This window comes from Glandiceps talaboti, chromosome 13 (genome assembly GCF_964340395.1).
Source record: "Glandiceps talaboti chromosome 13, keGlaTala1.1, whole genome shotgun sequence".
NCBI lineage: Eukaryota > Metazoa > Hemichordata > Enteropneusta > Spengelidae > Glandiceps > Glandiceps talaboti.
The window spans coordinates 10,112,432-10,127,757 of record NC_135561.1 but is presented as its reverse complement, the minus strand read 5'-3'; the positions used below and the strand labels follow the sequence as shown (position 1 = coordinate 10,127,757).

Below are 15,326 nucleotides of genomic sequence, written 5' to 3'. Positions count from 1 at the left end.
CAAGTTAGTGATTGTATGTAAATTTATACTCATGAAATCAATTTTGACAAATTGACTTGAATAATAAATGTTTGAATAATTTTATTCACAGTATTTTATGCTTGGTTCATTTTTGGTACACCTGAAATGGGTGTTATTACAATTAAAGAACTGACGACTTACAGTTATCTATTGACTTAAATACTCTCTCTTCTCCCCCTCCCTTCTCTTTCCTTCCCTTCTCTTCATGTCAATTCCTGTCAATTATATACATTGTACAAGTCAAACTTAAAATCATTTAACATGAGGCTTCAAGTTCGGTAAATTTCAATTTGATGGTTAAGTATATACATCAATGTAGAATACTGCAAATACCTCTTAAGCATTAAGCAAAAGTGAAACCCCAAAACTTACATCAGCTTATTTCCCATTAAGAAGTATATTTGACTATTTTCACTTCTAGATGTACATTCAAATACTGTCATGCATTTAACAACATCCTATAATACAAAATACAAAGCAAACAACCTACTTCTTGATAAATGTTCAAGCTATCAACACAACACATGGATGAAATAGATCCCTATCACCAAAAGAAATCTCTTTGATTTACTTTCTCCAAATATACTAGGCTAAGCGTTTCTTTTTCCGATTTTTAATATATCAAAAATGTCCTTACAATAAGTAAGTGTTGACGTAAACTAAACTTTTAGTATTTAAAACAAGATGCTATTGTTGTAAATATACAACCTGATGTGATGCCAAGGATAGAACACGAAATCGGTAAGACATTTAGATACAAGAATCTTCTACAGAAAGTTTATCAACCACTATACCTATTTCGTCAATACAACATCAGACTGTGTACAAATGGAAGCGGTTACAAACAGGGAAAGTAAACAACTGAATTGGATTTTTCAATAACACTTGACGCAGCATGTTGGAAGTAAAGAGACTTGTATTTCATCACATAATTTGATAACAGTTTTATGGGCACTTTACATAATAGTTCAAATTCACAAACAAATTTCCAGTTCACTGGCATTTCATGTCCATGTAAGGAGGCCTTAAATTTGTTCAAACCATGATGTGTAATACAAGTCTGTTCCAACATGTTGTGTCAACCCAATTCATTTAGTTTACTTTCCCTGTTTGTAGCATGTTCCGTTCGTCTATGGTCTTGTCTCTGCAGTCCTAATATGACATGAAAAATTATAACATGAACCGCCTGAAATCCATGTTATGTGAAAGTAATAAGTAATAACTAATTTGCACTATTATCTATTGAAAGGTAAAGCAGTTTTTTTGTTAGATAGCAGCAAATTAACTAGCTAAAAATCAATGTAACATTGAAATCATGAAATAAAGGAAATTAACACAGACAAAGTACCACTCCTTCTCAAGTTGTATTTTACAGAGCTTCGTCATAAAGTTGTAAAGATGTGTTATTTAGTTACATAGATTTCCATAATTTTCCATTCATTGTAGGTGGTAACATCATTGGAAATGGCAAGAGTATCAGAAAACAAAACTTCGAGAAGAAAGGTTTCAAAATCTCAACGCTTTCAATAAAATTATTTAACTTTCCATACCCTCGCAATTTCAAGACGATAATGTATCATATACATAGATTTTAATATTCTGATGTATAATCAGAATACAGTATCAATGAATACACGATTGATCAATGTAAGTTTACTCTTTACAATGCATCACTGATAAATTGGTGAACAAATCTGATGAAGTTTATCGGACAATACTCTTCACTAATCGACTGTCACCTTTCCATCAGCCATGTAGTTCTCTGCTGCCGACAATATTCCGTCCAACACATGTTCAACATGTTCTTTTGAGCTTCCCATAACTCTGGCTTGTTCCAGTTGTTGAGCAGTGTGATCGGTATTGGATATTGTGAATATGCGTGCCTTATCTATACCAGATGCAGTCGAGAGATGGTCAACTGATTCAGTGATTCCCTCGGGTGTTAACTTGTCAGTGTGTGTGACTATACCAAGTACTGGTATACCAAAGCCTTGATAAAAGAATCAGACAAATAAAACTGAGTGTTAGAAGAGCTCTAATTTTCAACACGTTCACAAGATACAATACATTTTGAAAATATATCATGCCAAATATTCATGTGGAATGTTCTAACATAGAGGGATTGACTGAAAAAGTAGCACCCTTGAGTGAGTGAATAAGTGTGGCGTCCACCGGCGGTACCTTTACTGAAAATATACATATACAACCTATTAGTTGATTGCAATGTAATAGTATATATAACGGTGTCAAACACCATATGAACAATTGCATAAGGAGACGACAGTGCGACAATCATATTTAGTGAATTAAAATTTGCAATTAAAACTATATCACATGCACAAACGATATCGATTTACCATGTATTATATTGAGATTTAAAACATACCCATTTTTTGTGCAACTGATATTAAATTTAAACCAATTTTATCGACTTCTGTAGATGTGCCTTTGTGTACAAATACAACACCGTGTATTTTTCCAGTCCCGCCACACATGTTTTTAAGCACGGCTTTTGGTGAATACCATACAAAATAATCCAATTTCTCGTTAACAGGCATTTTCCCATCTAGGATATTTTTAATAATGCTATCAGCCTTGGCATCTCCACCCGTCTTTCTTATCTGCTTTAGAGGTGCACCTGGCACGTCTACGAACGTAAAACTTCTCTCTGGCATATCGAACTTGTATTGGGACAAGACTTCAGTGCCTGTTGTTGATCCTGTCCAAGTTGAAGCAATGAACTTCTGACTTCCTTTCATCATCTGAACAAATTAAAGTAGTGAAAAGTGATAGAGAGTTTACAGATACAAAGAACATCCCTGTTTACATTAGAAAGGGGTACGTATGAAGTTATTCCCAGTTTGATATATAATTTCTGGCTAACATCATCACTTTTTTACCTTCACCTTCCTCTGTCTGTCTGCCTGCCTGCTTGCCTGTCTGTCTGTCTGTCTGTCTGTCTGTCTGTCTGTCTGTCTGTCTGTCTGTCTGTCTGTCTGTCTGTCTGTTTGTCAGTCTGTCTCTGTGAATACGATATCTCAAACACTACACCATCAATTCTGATGAAAGGGTACTACGCACCATCCTTATGTAATGGTAAGAAGCGGTTAGGTTTCAGTAAACATCCATTGAACTTTATATATAGCTTAAGAAGGCAAGCTTCAAATTCTGTATGTCTTGGTATACGCCTTGCCGATAATAATATAATGCATACGTTTCCTGATTTATCTTTAAGTTTTAATGAAACAATTGCATAATGCAGATCTTTTGTTTTGTATCTCAATAACTTTATACCTTTACATTTCATACAATGTGGTATTTACATCGGTGATGGTAAAACGCATGTGTCCCTTTCTAGTTCTTCTGGGGGTCACTGTTCACAGTTTATTTGACAAACCCATAAGGCAATCGTTTAGAGGAACACAAATGAAAAGTGTTAAGCATTTCGCTTAAATCTTGAATAAAATTCTGCAAAGTACAAAAAGTACTGTACCATGTAGAAAAAATTGTGTACTGTTTTTCTGTCTGTGTAACATAGTGAAATTATTAATGTTGACTACTCACCTTGTGGATAGTATTAATAGTTGATGATTTTCCATGTCCCGGTGCACCAAAAAAGGCTATGTTTCGAACACCTGTAACCAAAGTAATTAAGAATTAACCATTACAAATGTAAACAAATATTAAAGTGTACAGCTGTTAAAGTTGTTAATCTGTAAATAAGGTGCAGGTAAGTCATTTGCAACGTTACTAGACACGTTTTACAGTAACAACATAGCCACAGAAACATAACATAATAGCAAACTTTCATAGTTGAAAGGACTGATACATGTGATACACTGAAATAAAATCAGAAGCTTTCAATGTATTAGGTGGCAGACAAAATGTCTACACAAAGTTATTTCACTTCAACATTATGACAAAGGCTATACTTAGCCTAATTCGAATCTCCTTTTTTAAAAAGGCTTCTGGCCGCAAAGTCATATATCGGTCGTGGTTGTTGAGATTATTCACCTCATATGCAAAGACTATGTGAGTAATTTGTTTTACCTTTGACATCTTTTACCTGTAAGTTAAATCAGAATGATGATACTATCAACCATTTAATTTCGAATTTCAATAATTTTCGCCAAAGTGTCACTTTCTAGTTTCCATGAATACTTATTAATCTTATTTGCATATCCCAAAAGTGATAAAAAACCATGTAATTAATTTACTTAGCATATTGATAACCCTAGCACACATACGACTTTCATATTAATTGGCCTAATTTGCATTATTGACGGTTTTCATTTCAGTAATTAATGGCTTAAGCCGTAATGAATTCAGGGTTTATGTTCAACGACAAAGATTATCCAATTGCTATTTCCATTTAGTCTTTTTTGACCAGATAACGCCTTCTTCATTGAGGGTTTTATTTTTTTTTTTAAATCTAAAGTTAAAGTTGTAACACTATTTACAAGTGTCATAACATGAAAAACGAATGGAAAAGGGATGCAAGGTAATATAAACCAGATTTAAACTGAATGCCTTCTGTAAGGGTATAGTCTTGCAATTTCATAATTTATGCAAGGGATTTAGCTCTATATCTGGGATTTTTCAAGTCCCAATGAAAGTTGGTTGTCAAAAATGTTGTTCAAATGCCCGCCTCCTATTCTCAGCACAGGAAATAAAAAGCTTGCCATCCTCGACTTCACTTGGCTTTCTTGATCCCCTACATACCCGGGATATCCACACCCGTTTCCAAGGCAAATAATAAATGACATTCAAACTCACATAACAATATTATAATTACGCATCTGAAAGTTTACATCAGTCATACTTCATGGTGAGCATCATAACATTTTAACAACTTTAATACAGTGAAGTGATATGGTATTATTGCCCTATTTCGTCACTGGGTAAAGTGTATACATTCCTATTTCGACCGACAGATGTACAATCTGCTCCAAATCATATAAGTTTCTGCTGCACTAACACAACCATCAGCATATGCATGTTGAACTTCGAATTCCTTCTGTCCCAGCACGACTTTACAAGTCGGTTTGTGTACTCGTTGCATGTAGACTATTTCACACTCCTTTAATCACTACGCGAAAATTGTCAAGATTTTGTTGGGTGGCTTGAGTGGCGTGCCCTCACTGTACACTAATTATATACAGGTCAATGTATAGGTCACCATTATAGATACATTGTTGCAAAATTTTCTTCGTAGGCTAGGCTTGGTCTATTTTCCCTATTTTGACCACATACATTTCAGTATAAATTATAGATTATTAACTTGATAAATATGTGAGAGTGTATTCATTTCCTGAGATACCAAGCTAGATAATCGATTAAAAGCCTTACAACAAACAGCGGTAGTTTGTTATCAGGAGAAATCGCAGTAAAAAGGAGATGGTTCGAGGTCAGTATAATATACTTCCTAAACTTCTAATCGAAAATCTAAAAAGATACGATTTCTCTTTATTCATCTCACATGAGTGTGTGAAATTTGAAAATGATATGTCCATATTTGACGAAAATGAAACGATGATAAATATTTAACCTGTTTGTGAACTCCTCGCTCATTGTAAACCTATTTTAAGGCCAAGCTCTATCTTCTTTTTTCTTGTGTTTGTCCAGTCAATGCAGAGTGCAGATCCAAGGGAAACACAAAATAACTCTCCCTACATCAACTACTACTTCAGGGAAGACAACTGCAGAACTATCATGAACAATTAACAAAAAGTTCGCGTTGTCACACCACTTATGGCAAAGTTTTCTGACCAGAAACAACAAACAACTTTCTTTTGTGTGGCCCTGGCATCTAATTACCGAAATATGCCAATAAATTATTAAAAATAAAAGCTACATCAATAATATTTCAGACAGTTGCGCTTTGGTATCGCAAATGTATGTATCAAATTATAATGAATTTGAAGCATGCACTCTTGAGATATAGCCTAATTACCGAAAACCATTATTTACGTAAATTGCTCATTGATATTCATGGAATATTTACCAAAACCTAATTGGTTCTTGCCATTACCCTACGGACAACGTCTACAAAGTTTCGTTTGAATAGAGCCAGCCGTTTTTTTAGAAAATGGTGATACAGACACAGACTTTTCATCCCTAATAGATATCCTTCCTTACGGAAGGTAAAAAGGGACACATAACAATTTGTATCAAATGAATTTTATTAGTATGGTCCCAGTGTTTAAAAAAACAGTAAAATAAAATTGACCATTTCAAGATGTTGATGTGTGTGGATGACTCACAATAGAAAAGGGGTTCGAAAACAGCAGTGATAGTAATGACGATACAAGAAAGTAGTAGGATACACTGGGAACTCTATACTTTATATGAATGAGTGTTTCAACTAGTAACGGAAAACTTACATCACATAAGAATGCACGCGCATTCCAACTTGTAACGGAAAGAACGTAGAACACAAAATAAGAATCAATTAGTGCGCTCGCGACAGCTGACGCGCTCTGCTGCATAGCGTGGCTCGAGCTCAAATCGAACAACGTGACCAATGAATTTTCTCTCGAAGCTTGATACCACCTGCTGCCCTCTTGTGGTGAGATATATATTTCGCATGTTTCAGTACATTTTGGCGTTTGCGGGACAGTAAAACAGATTGCCGAAACAGCATATTATATGCAAATGCTCAGCTCGTGGAGGTTGAATTTTCAAATTCCAAGATTCGAATCATTCGATCTCGTTCTCGCGATCGCGCGACAAGACAGAGAAGGAAATTCTATGACCGTTGAGGGCGCTATTCAATCGGTACACTACACAGCGCAGCATCCCCTGTATTCTGTATTCCAGCGCGATTCGATCGAGTTAAATATATGTGTTTCTCTGTGTATTATAATTAGATATTGATTAGCGATTCAAGATACTGAAATAATGATAAACAATAACTTGATGGAACGTGTTGATGTTGTCTATAACCACGTTATTCAATATTGTTATAGACACCAGAATTGTTGCCTCATGCCCTTGATCTGATGTTGGGAAATAGTTGTTTCATTCTGTAAACATAATTGGGCAATTCATGACAACTGCTATATTTCGAATGTGTGATGTAGTATAAGGCCCACTTCATGGGAAGTATCCCGGATGTTCTAAGATATTAGGAAGATTTTGTGTATATTTCGATACGTAAATGCAAATGAAGGGCTCAAATGATACGCCTATTCTTGAATATATCACACTATGACTAAGAAATAACCTTACCTGTACATGTGGGTTTAGTCCCCAATTTCTGAAAGAAGAACTCCAAGTCTGTATTCTCCAAATTACCAATGGTTTCATAACGATTGACGCGTTTGCCTTTGTGCCCAGATTCGTTTGAAATCTTTAAGATGATTTCGTTCCTAGAATCTTTCTCTTGTCTTGCATCGTGCCTTTTCAGATGAAACTCTCCCATCTGAGATCGGATTTTACCCATTAAATCTGACACTCTTTCTTGTGGTTTGCAAGAGAATTTGACTGGCTTTTCAGAATTCACATACCTCACAAGGCACTGTACGCCTTCAAAAAAATCAAAATATATCAATATGAAACAAAAAGGGAGAGAAATACAGTATGATCCCATTATACATCATAAAACTGTATAACTATACAATTTATAATCAGTCCAGTGTCTTTTCAGATGTCGGGTGTACATACAGACGGACATGACGGACACACACACACACACACACACACACACACATATATATATATAAACGCACACACACACACACACACACACACACACACACACACACACGGACATCAAAAGGCCCACGATTCAGTCCGAAGTTTACACATTACTTTTACCCTCTATTATAAGAATTATATATACATAGTAGAATTCTTTCGTGCTAGACAACTTTATTCTGTTAGACAACTATTTGTGACGCATCCCCTAAATTGTAATCCTAATCTAAACGAAGCCTTTAATCACAGTTTTCACTTCCTGTGTAGTGACCTCAAATATATGTCGTAATCATCACTCTGATGTACATGTAAATTGCTTCCTGAAAGTTTGTATAGTTCGCAATTCACAAGGAGAAGTTAAATGACTACTATGATAATACACACACTACACCAAATGTTACATATTCGCATACGAAAACGTTTGCATTTGTAGTAAATATCTAGTGGCATATCCTACTATTCAGACATATGCACACGTATGCTAAGAATTTGGAGTCGACGTATGTTCATAAGAATAGCATGAAAAACGATGAGAAGATGAACCACTTTTACACATAATATTCACATCATATTCTCACCATGAATATCTTAGCATACGCCTATGAATAGGATGTGAATACATGCCTTATGATAGGAATATGGGCGTATTTTAACCATAATCAGGGCATATTCAGGGGTATGTAAACGTATTATTAACGTAAACTGATGAGAATACTATAGGCATACCCATACGAATACTCACGAATATCTTTCATACCCGATGCATACATTTGCATAAATGATTACACAAACACGTTATTAATTAATAATTAGAATAATTTATTGAAGGTGTGTACTCCAGAGGTGATTATCTAAACCATTACAAAACAGAGAAGAAAAGAAATATGTGAAACAATTATCTATATCTAGTTGTCACTTGCTATTTATATGTAGGTACCTTTCTCTGAATAACTGATCTATTGTGTTTGCTAATCTATTCACACGAATGCTGTATTGTGACATCAAGTGTATACTCATAAATTCCCATTCAAGAAATAGTTGCTCATCAATGCAGCGACCTCTACGACAATCTCTTAAATCACTTCCTTTTCGTCAAGTTATTAACTCGTCACAAATAGTTGTACGCCCTCTTTTGATGATCAAAGGAGACATAAGCAATAGCCGGTAAAACAAAAGAATCAGAATAATATGATAAATGATAATGAGAGTGAACTATGCTATTTTGAAACTATCATAATTTGATAGTATTAATGTTTCGGTTGCATTGACACTGACCTCGATCAACTTCATACTGAAGAATTGAGTTCATTTAACTTTAGTGAACTCTTAGCGGCCGTAATATATCGTCTCCGATAATAAGCGATCGCTTTCATTTCTAGTTTAAGTTTTTTTCTTCACAAAAACAATACAAAAGTTCTTCGAAAATAGACAAATAATTAACAAGCCCTTCCTTCTCTTTAGTTACTGACATAAAATACCAATACTAACAATATCAAAGTTAAAGGCACTGACATGCCCAGAATTACAGCTAGTAAATTGGCTCAATGTGCAAACTTGGTAAAATGCACCGTGGTTGTCTAGCACAATATATGATATATGTAAACTCTTGTAGAACTACATACACACTGGCAGTTTGGTCAGATATTTACATTATTGCCATATCTCTATATGCACATTATGGAAAATTAGTGAAACGTTTACACGTAATTCAATACAATAAATTTAACAATATAACCTGAAGAGAGTGAAGACAAAATATGGGAAACACTAATAGTTTTCGCCTTAGACTTGAAGGGCACAAGCTGAGTTTATAAGTACTTCGGTGTAATTTTTGCAGTATTGTACTTACTGAAGCACACTTAACCACCACCACCACTTGTGATTGACTGAACTCAAACATGGTTGTCATGATATAATTAAAAAAAATATCCGATGATTTCATTTATAATACGTAATGATATAAAAACATGTTCAGGAAATCAGCACTATGTAATCAACTGTTCTAACGATGGCAGAAGACAATCGTAATGTCATGGGAAACGACATGCATTAATATTAACAATGCACTGGAATGTGGTTTGTTAAAGTATTTTCACTTGAGTAATATGCTTACAAACTCAGCTTGTGCCACTTTAAAACACCCTCCCTTCCCTCAAACTTTACCTAAATTTGTTCAAAGCATTTTAGGGCAAATTCAGTTTTACGGCCGGTGGGGGGGGGGGCTAAGTCATCACTTTTACAAAGCAGATCGGTGGGACGGTTTGACTTATTCCGATATTGAGTTTTGCCTCTCCGAATCAAACTAAGCCCCAGGAGCAGTTATTAACCTTGTAAATTTGAAGAAAAAAAATGTTTCAGCTTTGCCGCAATTATGTAAGGTGCATTTACTTATGTACAATTATGAGGCAGGTTATAACCTTCCATTAATAGTTTATCTTTACACACACACACACACACACACACACGTACGCGCATGTGTAATAAATTGAAAACTGGATAGTGCCCAATAAACTCAAGTAAAAACGTTTGGCTAGAATTTGTCATGTACATCATTATGTCAGCAAATCTACAATGTATACAATATCGTTAAAATTGGGACAACAACATTGTGCTGTAGAATAATTTTTGAATTACTAAATAATTGAGGTGTTGAAGACCATATTCCAGTATTCTTTGGCTATTCAACACCATCGCCTTCGGTAATTATAAACACCCCATGGCATACACTTGGAGATTGCTTTTAACGTTTTTTGTTGTTGTTTTTTTTAAAATAGTAATTGTTTTCATTTAGGGGTGGGGCTTCTTTCGGAAGGGCTCACAAGGGGAAAAGTCTGTTTCAGTACAACACAAACAATTCCCGGCACATCCCCAGCCGTAAAAATGAACTCTCCCTTAACATGCAATTCATTGATTGTTCGTTTGCTACACAATGTCATCTAGTTCATCTTGTGTTACTTCCAAATTTCCCATTCCGATTCGTCGTCATCAGAACTCATATATAGCACTGTCTTATAAAATATTATTTTCTTCTTGGCCGATTAACTGTCAACCGTCTCTGTAGTTTCTGCGAAGTAAAAGATGTCATAGTTTAATTATCTTTAGTATTAGGAAAACAATAACAAGTTACACAAATACAACTTTTACTTACTTATCTAAGTGATGATTTTTAGGTAATTATTTTAAAACATATGAATTACATTTCCAGCAACAATTACGCGAGAAATGTACCCATATTATTTGGTAATATACAGTAACTGTATCTATCCGAAACAAAGTAATATAGAAAAGTCCTACTAATGTCTGTGAAACACACTGAACGTACTTACAATGTAAACTATTTGTATATGTTCATGGTCGATTGAATAGGAGTGACTATATTTAGTCCTGAGTGCATGCAGTGTCATCCGATCCGATGTAACTGTATCGCACCAGTACTGATGAAGGTCAACGCAGTCAGTATCACGTCAACACATGGCATTTTCAGTCAAAGTAAATGAATACATGTAAAACGCGCGCTATTTTTGTAAACGTTTCTTTTTTCTTGAAAGAATGATTACAAACTGTGAATACTGATGCTTTGTTTTAAATTTTTATGATGAGAGGTGTAAAAAGGTAAATAACTGTGACGTACCGAAACTCCTCTCAATATTTTTTAGGGTCGAATCTTCTATCTTCTTATTCAGCAGGTTCAATCTGTATAATTTGCTGACGATGTTTTCAACAACGTCCATCATTGTGGAGCCTACAGATAGTATATATAACACACTAATTACTATATGTAATAGCCGTGTATGTGTTAATTGCCTGTTCAAGAATCAACACATTTATACAATATATATAAACATGAAGTAAAGTAAGATTACAGTAATCTTTTATCAGTATTTTAAAGCCTTCAATCTCGAGGGAAACGGCTCTTTTAATTAACCCAATGTATATTGTTCCCAGGTTTCCGTTTCATTTTCCCTCCAGGATCTAGGAAGCACCGTTAACACTACACTTTTGAAGTGACCCGTTTTAATTGCACACAAAAGGAAAAACTCGTTTTTACCTAGGACATTCAATTTTATCAATATCTTGCAAAATACCAGCATATTTACCGGTCTTAGTAATTTTAGAGAAAATGTACTGAAATGAATAGTTGATTTGTAAATGTTACGGAACTTTGTGAATTTGTTCTTTGTTTTTATAGTGTTCGTAAATATTGTACGACATCTCAAATAAATAATAGAATTATAAAAATATATATCCTTTTAACAACCTCCAAATAGCAAACACTGTCTCCTGTGTCTACATCTAGTAGTTCTATCAACCTACTCGTACAGATATATACACATCCATCTTAAAAGAATTTACAATTGATTCATTAATTGGTTAATTAATTAATTGGTTAATTAATTAATTAATTAATTAATTAATTAATTAATTAAGTAAGTATGTAAGTAAGTAAGTAAGCAAGTAATTAACTACTTGGTTGATGATTGAACTAAAATATAGTGAAAGTGTATGTTCACCAAATTCCATACATGTCTATGTTATTTATACGAGATCACTAGATTAATAAAGTGTGCCAGTTTACTAACGGGATTGATTACAACATCAGATACACATATGTTGTATTCCCGCCTTTTCCCAAGTTTTTGCTTTAATACATCAGTTAATGAATATTCAGAAGACATGCATATGCACTATCAGGAGTAAGGTCACGAAAGAGCTAAGTATGCTGTACTTTTGTTACACGTCACTCACTTCTATTGTATACGTTCTTCATTTTTCTCAGTCAATGTTACATGATTTAGATAAAATCCAATCATGGAAATGTGCGTAAAAAGTGTCGTGAAAACGGAGACACAATGTATGAACTTCACTTCTGTGTAATTAACCATTTCAAGCATTTTCAGTCAGTCTGCTGTTATGGAATACATATAATGACAATGGTACAAAATATTTTGTCAATTCACTAAAATAATTTTGTCAACTTACCTACGTGTCTCTCGTTCCTCTATGTCTTCATACGGCATTCGGCACACGACAGCATTGACAGTGCCATCTTAGCTATATCTACCAAACCAGTTACTAGGATGGAATACCTCTGTGATTCTCTCGAAGATCATGAGCGTTCTATCGTTCCGATAATACGTTGAAATTGGCGCGACTACACATAAAAAGACACCTTAACTTAAGCTGCATTATTGTATGATTACCCCATACTGGCATGAACGACCACGCAAACTGTAATTGGAACAAACATGTTTAGATGGCTGGGCGGCCCTTCTCAATTTCAAGGAATTTAGAGCACAAAAATTGCGCCAAAAGTCGTTGACCCATTTTAGCCATCAACGTCGCTGAACTTTGAAAATTATATAACTAAACTGTGGTTGACTTGCCATCAACAAGGTAATGCCGATTTGCTTAACATTGAAATGATCAAAAGTCGTGAACAATACATCAAGAGAAGTATGATTAACTAATCCATACTGAATTTGCTAGCTTTATACTAAGAGTGAGTTATAATATCAATGCTACACTGATGTAATGCCAAGATGAGTAAATGTGAGGTCTCGGGGCGGGCAACTCCCATAGACGGCTATACGGGGAGGGTCCGAAAGGGGTCGTTTTTTATGCTGATTGGTATCAGAAAGGGTATACTTTTCATGAAGTGTTGGTATCAGAAAGGGTCTGTAAATTAGACTATGTGTTTCAGCCTGTTTTTCTTCCTTGAAAAACTTCTCTCGTCGCTCATGCCACTTCAGATCTAGGGCCACCTTCCCCTGAAAACCCCTGGTTTTAATCACGTACAGCTAGCATGCAATATTCCTGCAAGTGCAACCATAACCAGACACTCAAGTGTGTCTCCAGCAAAACATCCAAAAATCCAAGAACCGAACCATAATGATCATAATCAACATATAGATGATGATGATGGGGTTATCAGATTTGTAGTCCCGCCATCAACACAAGACAACAGAGTGAGTGCTAGTGGACTGAGACGGTCACAGCGAACAAGGACAGTTCGATTGTACTTAGACTAATTAAAATGGTATCAGAAAGGGTATCCTTTTTTGCATAAAAGTGGTATCACAACAGTTTGGGTTTTAATGCTTGTGAGGAGCCCCCCCCCCCCGTAATGTTACCCATGGAGTTGCCCCCCCCCCGGGGGGGGGGGGGTGAGGTCGCAACACAATATTGACTTTGAACTTAAATTTCACTCATTGTGATCGTAGTTGTTTGTAGTTTTTGGCTCTTTGGTTTTAACTTCTCGACAGATATCCTCTAAATATACACGTAAATAGATTAAATAACTGAATGTGGTGCTGGCATAAAACTAGCATATTCAGATACTGACGGGACTATCATAATGATGTAGAATAGCATAACCATTTACAAATTAAACGTCGGGGTATGTAGAGTGTCGACTTCAATTGATCGCAAGAAAATTAGAAACCACACAAGCCTACATGAAAAGATTATTGGGGCAATTTATTTGTAGTGGATTAATCAGTAAAAAAATAATCTACAAGTATGATATTGTTAGCTTAATAGTAGAAATGATGGATGGAGAACCATGTCATTAACCACACAGAATCGAATTTCTGACCTTTGGAAAGGAAGGGTTACTGTCTAGAAAAACACATGTTCTCTTCCCTGCTACCAGATAGGTTTGGTGATATTTAGGTCATTCAGCTATATGTGGTGATGTGTGAAAGAATTTACAAGTTGGCAAATGTAGGACAACATTGATATAGCGGTAAGACCGTGACACATGGATATGATGATTGTGGACAGCAAAGAAAAGAACACGGCAAAAGAAAGGAGTATGACAATAAATATGTTATAGCCTTTTTGGTTTCGATCAATACATTTCACATAGATCATTTCTTTATCAAAATGTGTGTTTTAATGTTCGTCGGCGCTTAAAATGGTCCGACAATATGAATTGCTTGGGAGTTTACATTGAAGGGCGACAATTCTGCTACTATTTGTATAATTGTTCATGAAACTTTAGCTTTGTAACAGTATGAATAGTGATGGATGGACAAATGGAGTGATCATAGGTCATTATATATTGGTCTCTGTACAAAGTATATGATAAACTGCAGTGTAGTCGTGTAACACAATCCAGTTTCGTAGAAAGCATGCGTATCGATTCATCTCCAATTTATAAGATGATGTGATCAAAAGAAGCTAACTTTATAGTTAGTTGCAACATATTGTGTACGATACCCCAACTCACGTATTCAACAACATGAAAACATCTCTTACTCAAGGTGTCATGCGTAATAAAGTTTTAACAATCAGATATAATAACCATTGTCAAACGTTTTGGTTTTGGTGTTAGCTAGCCTAAAAGCCCTGCACTGGGGACTTTGTGTGGGACACAAGATCTCAAAATGTCTTAAAATCTGATGAAATTGTGTGCAAATTTAACAATTACACGATAGATGCACAAAGCATTTTTTACTGAAAATATGTACTTCAGCTATTGTGATATTTAGGATATCAATGGAAGCAGGTACAAAACCCGACTTTATCTTTACTCTTCTAAACTTTTGGAAACGAAATTGTATCAAAATATGATATTTACAATTCACCATTCCTAATGCTATGCT

At 35.1% G+C, this 15,326-nt stretch overlaps 1 protein-coding gene across 1 annotated transcript in view; it reads right to left on the bottom strand.

Moving 5' to 3' along the window:
* Nucleotides 1-92: 92 nt before the first annotated feature.
* LOC144444645 (uncharacterized) overlaps nt 93-15,326 on the bottom strand; it is a 30,151-nt gene continuing 14,917 nt past the window's right edge. The window contains exons 2-5 of the mRNA XM_078134140.1: nt 7,252-7,548; nt 3,586-3,656; nt 2,408-2,783; nt 93-2,011 (exon numbers count right to left, since the gene is read on the bottom strand). Coding sequence (XP_077990266.1) covers nt 1,746-2,011; nt 2,408-2,783; nt 3,586-3,656; nt 7,252-7,548 — 1,010 coding nt within the window. The 3' untranslated portion in view covers nt 93-1,745. The remainder of the gene's footprint in view (nt 2,012-2,407; nt 2,784-3,585; nt 3,657-7,251; nt 7,549-15,326) is intronic.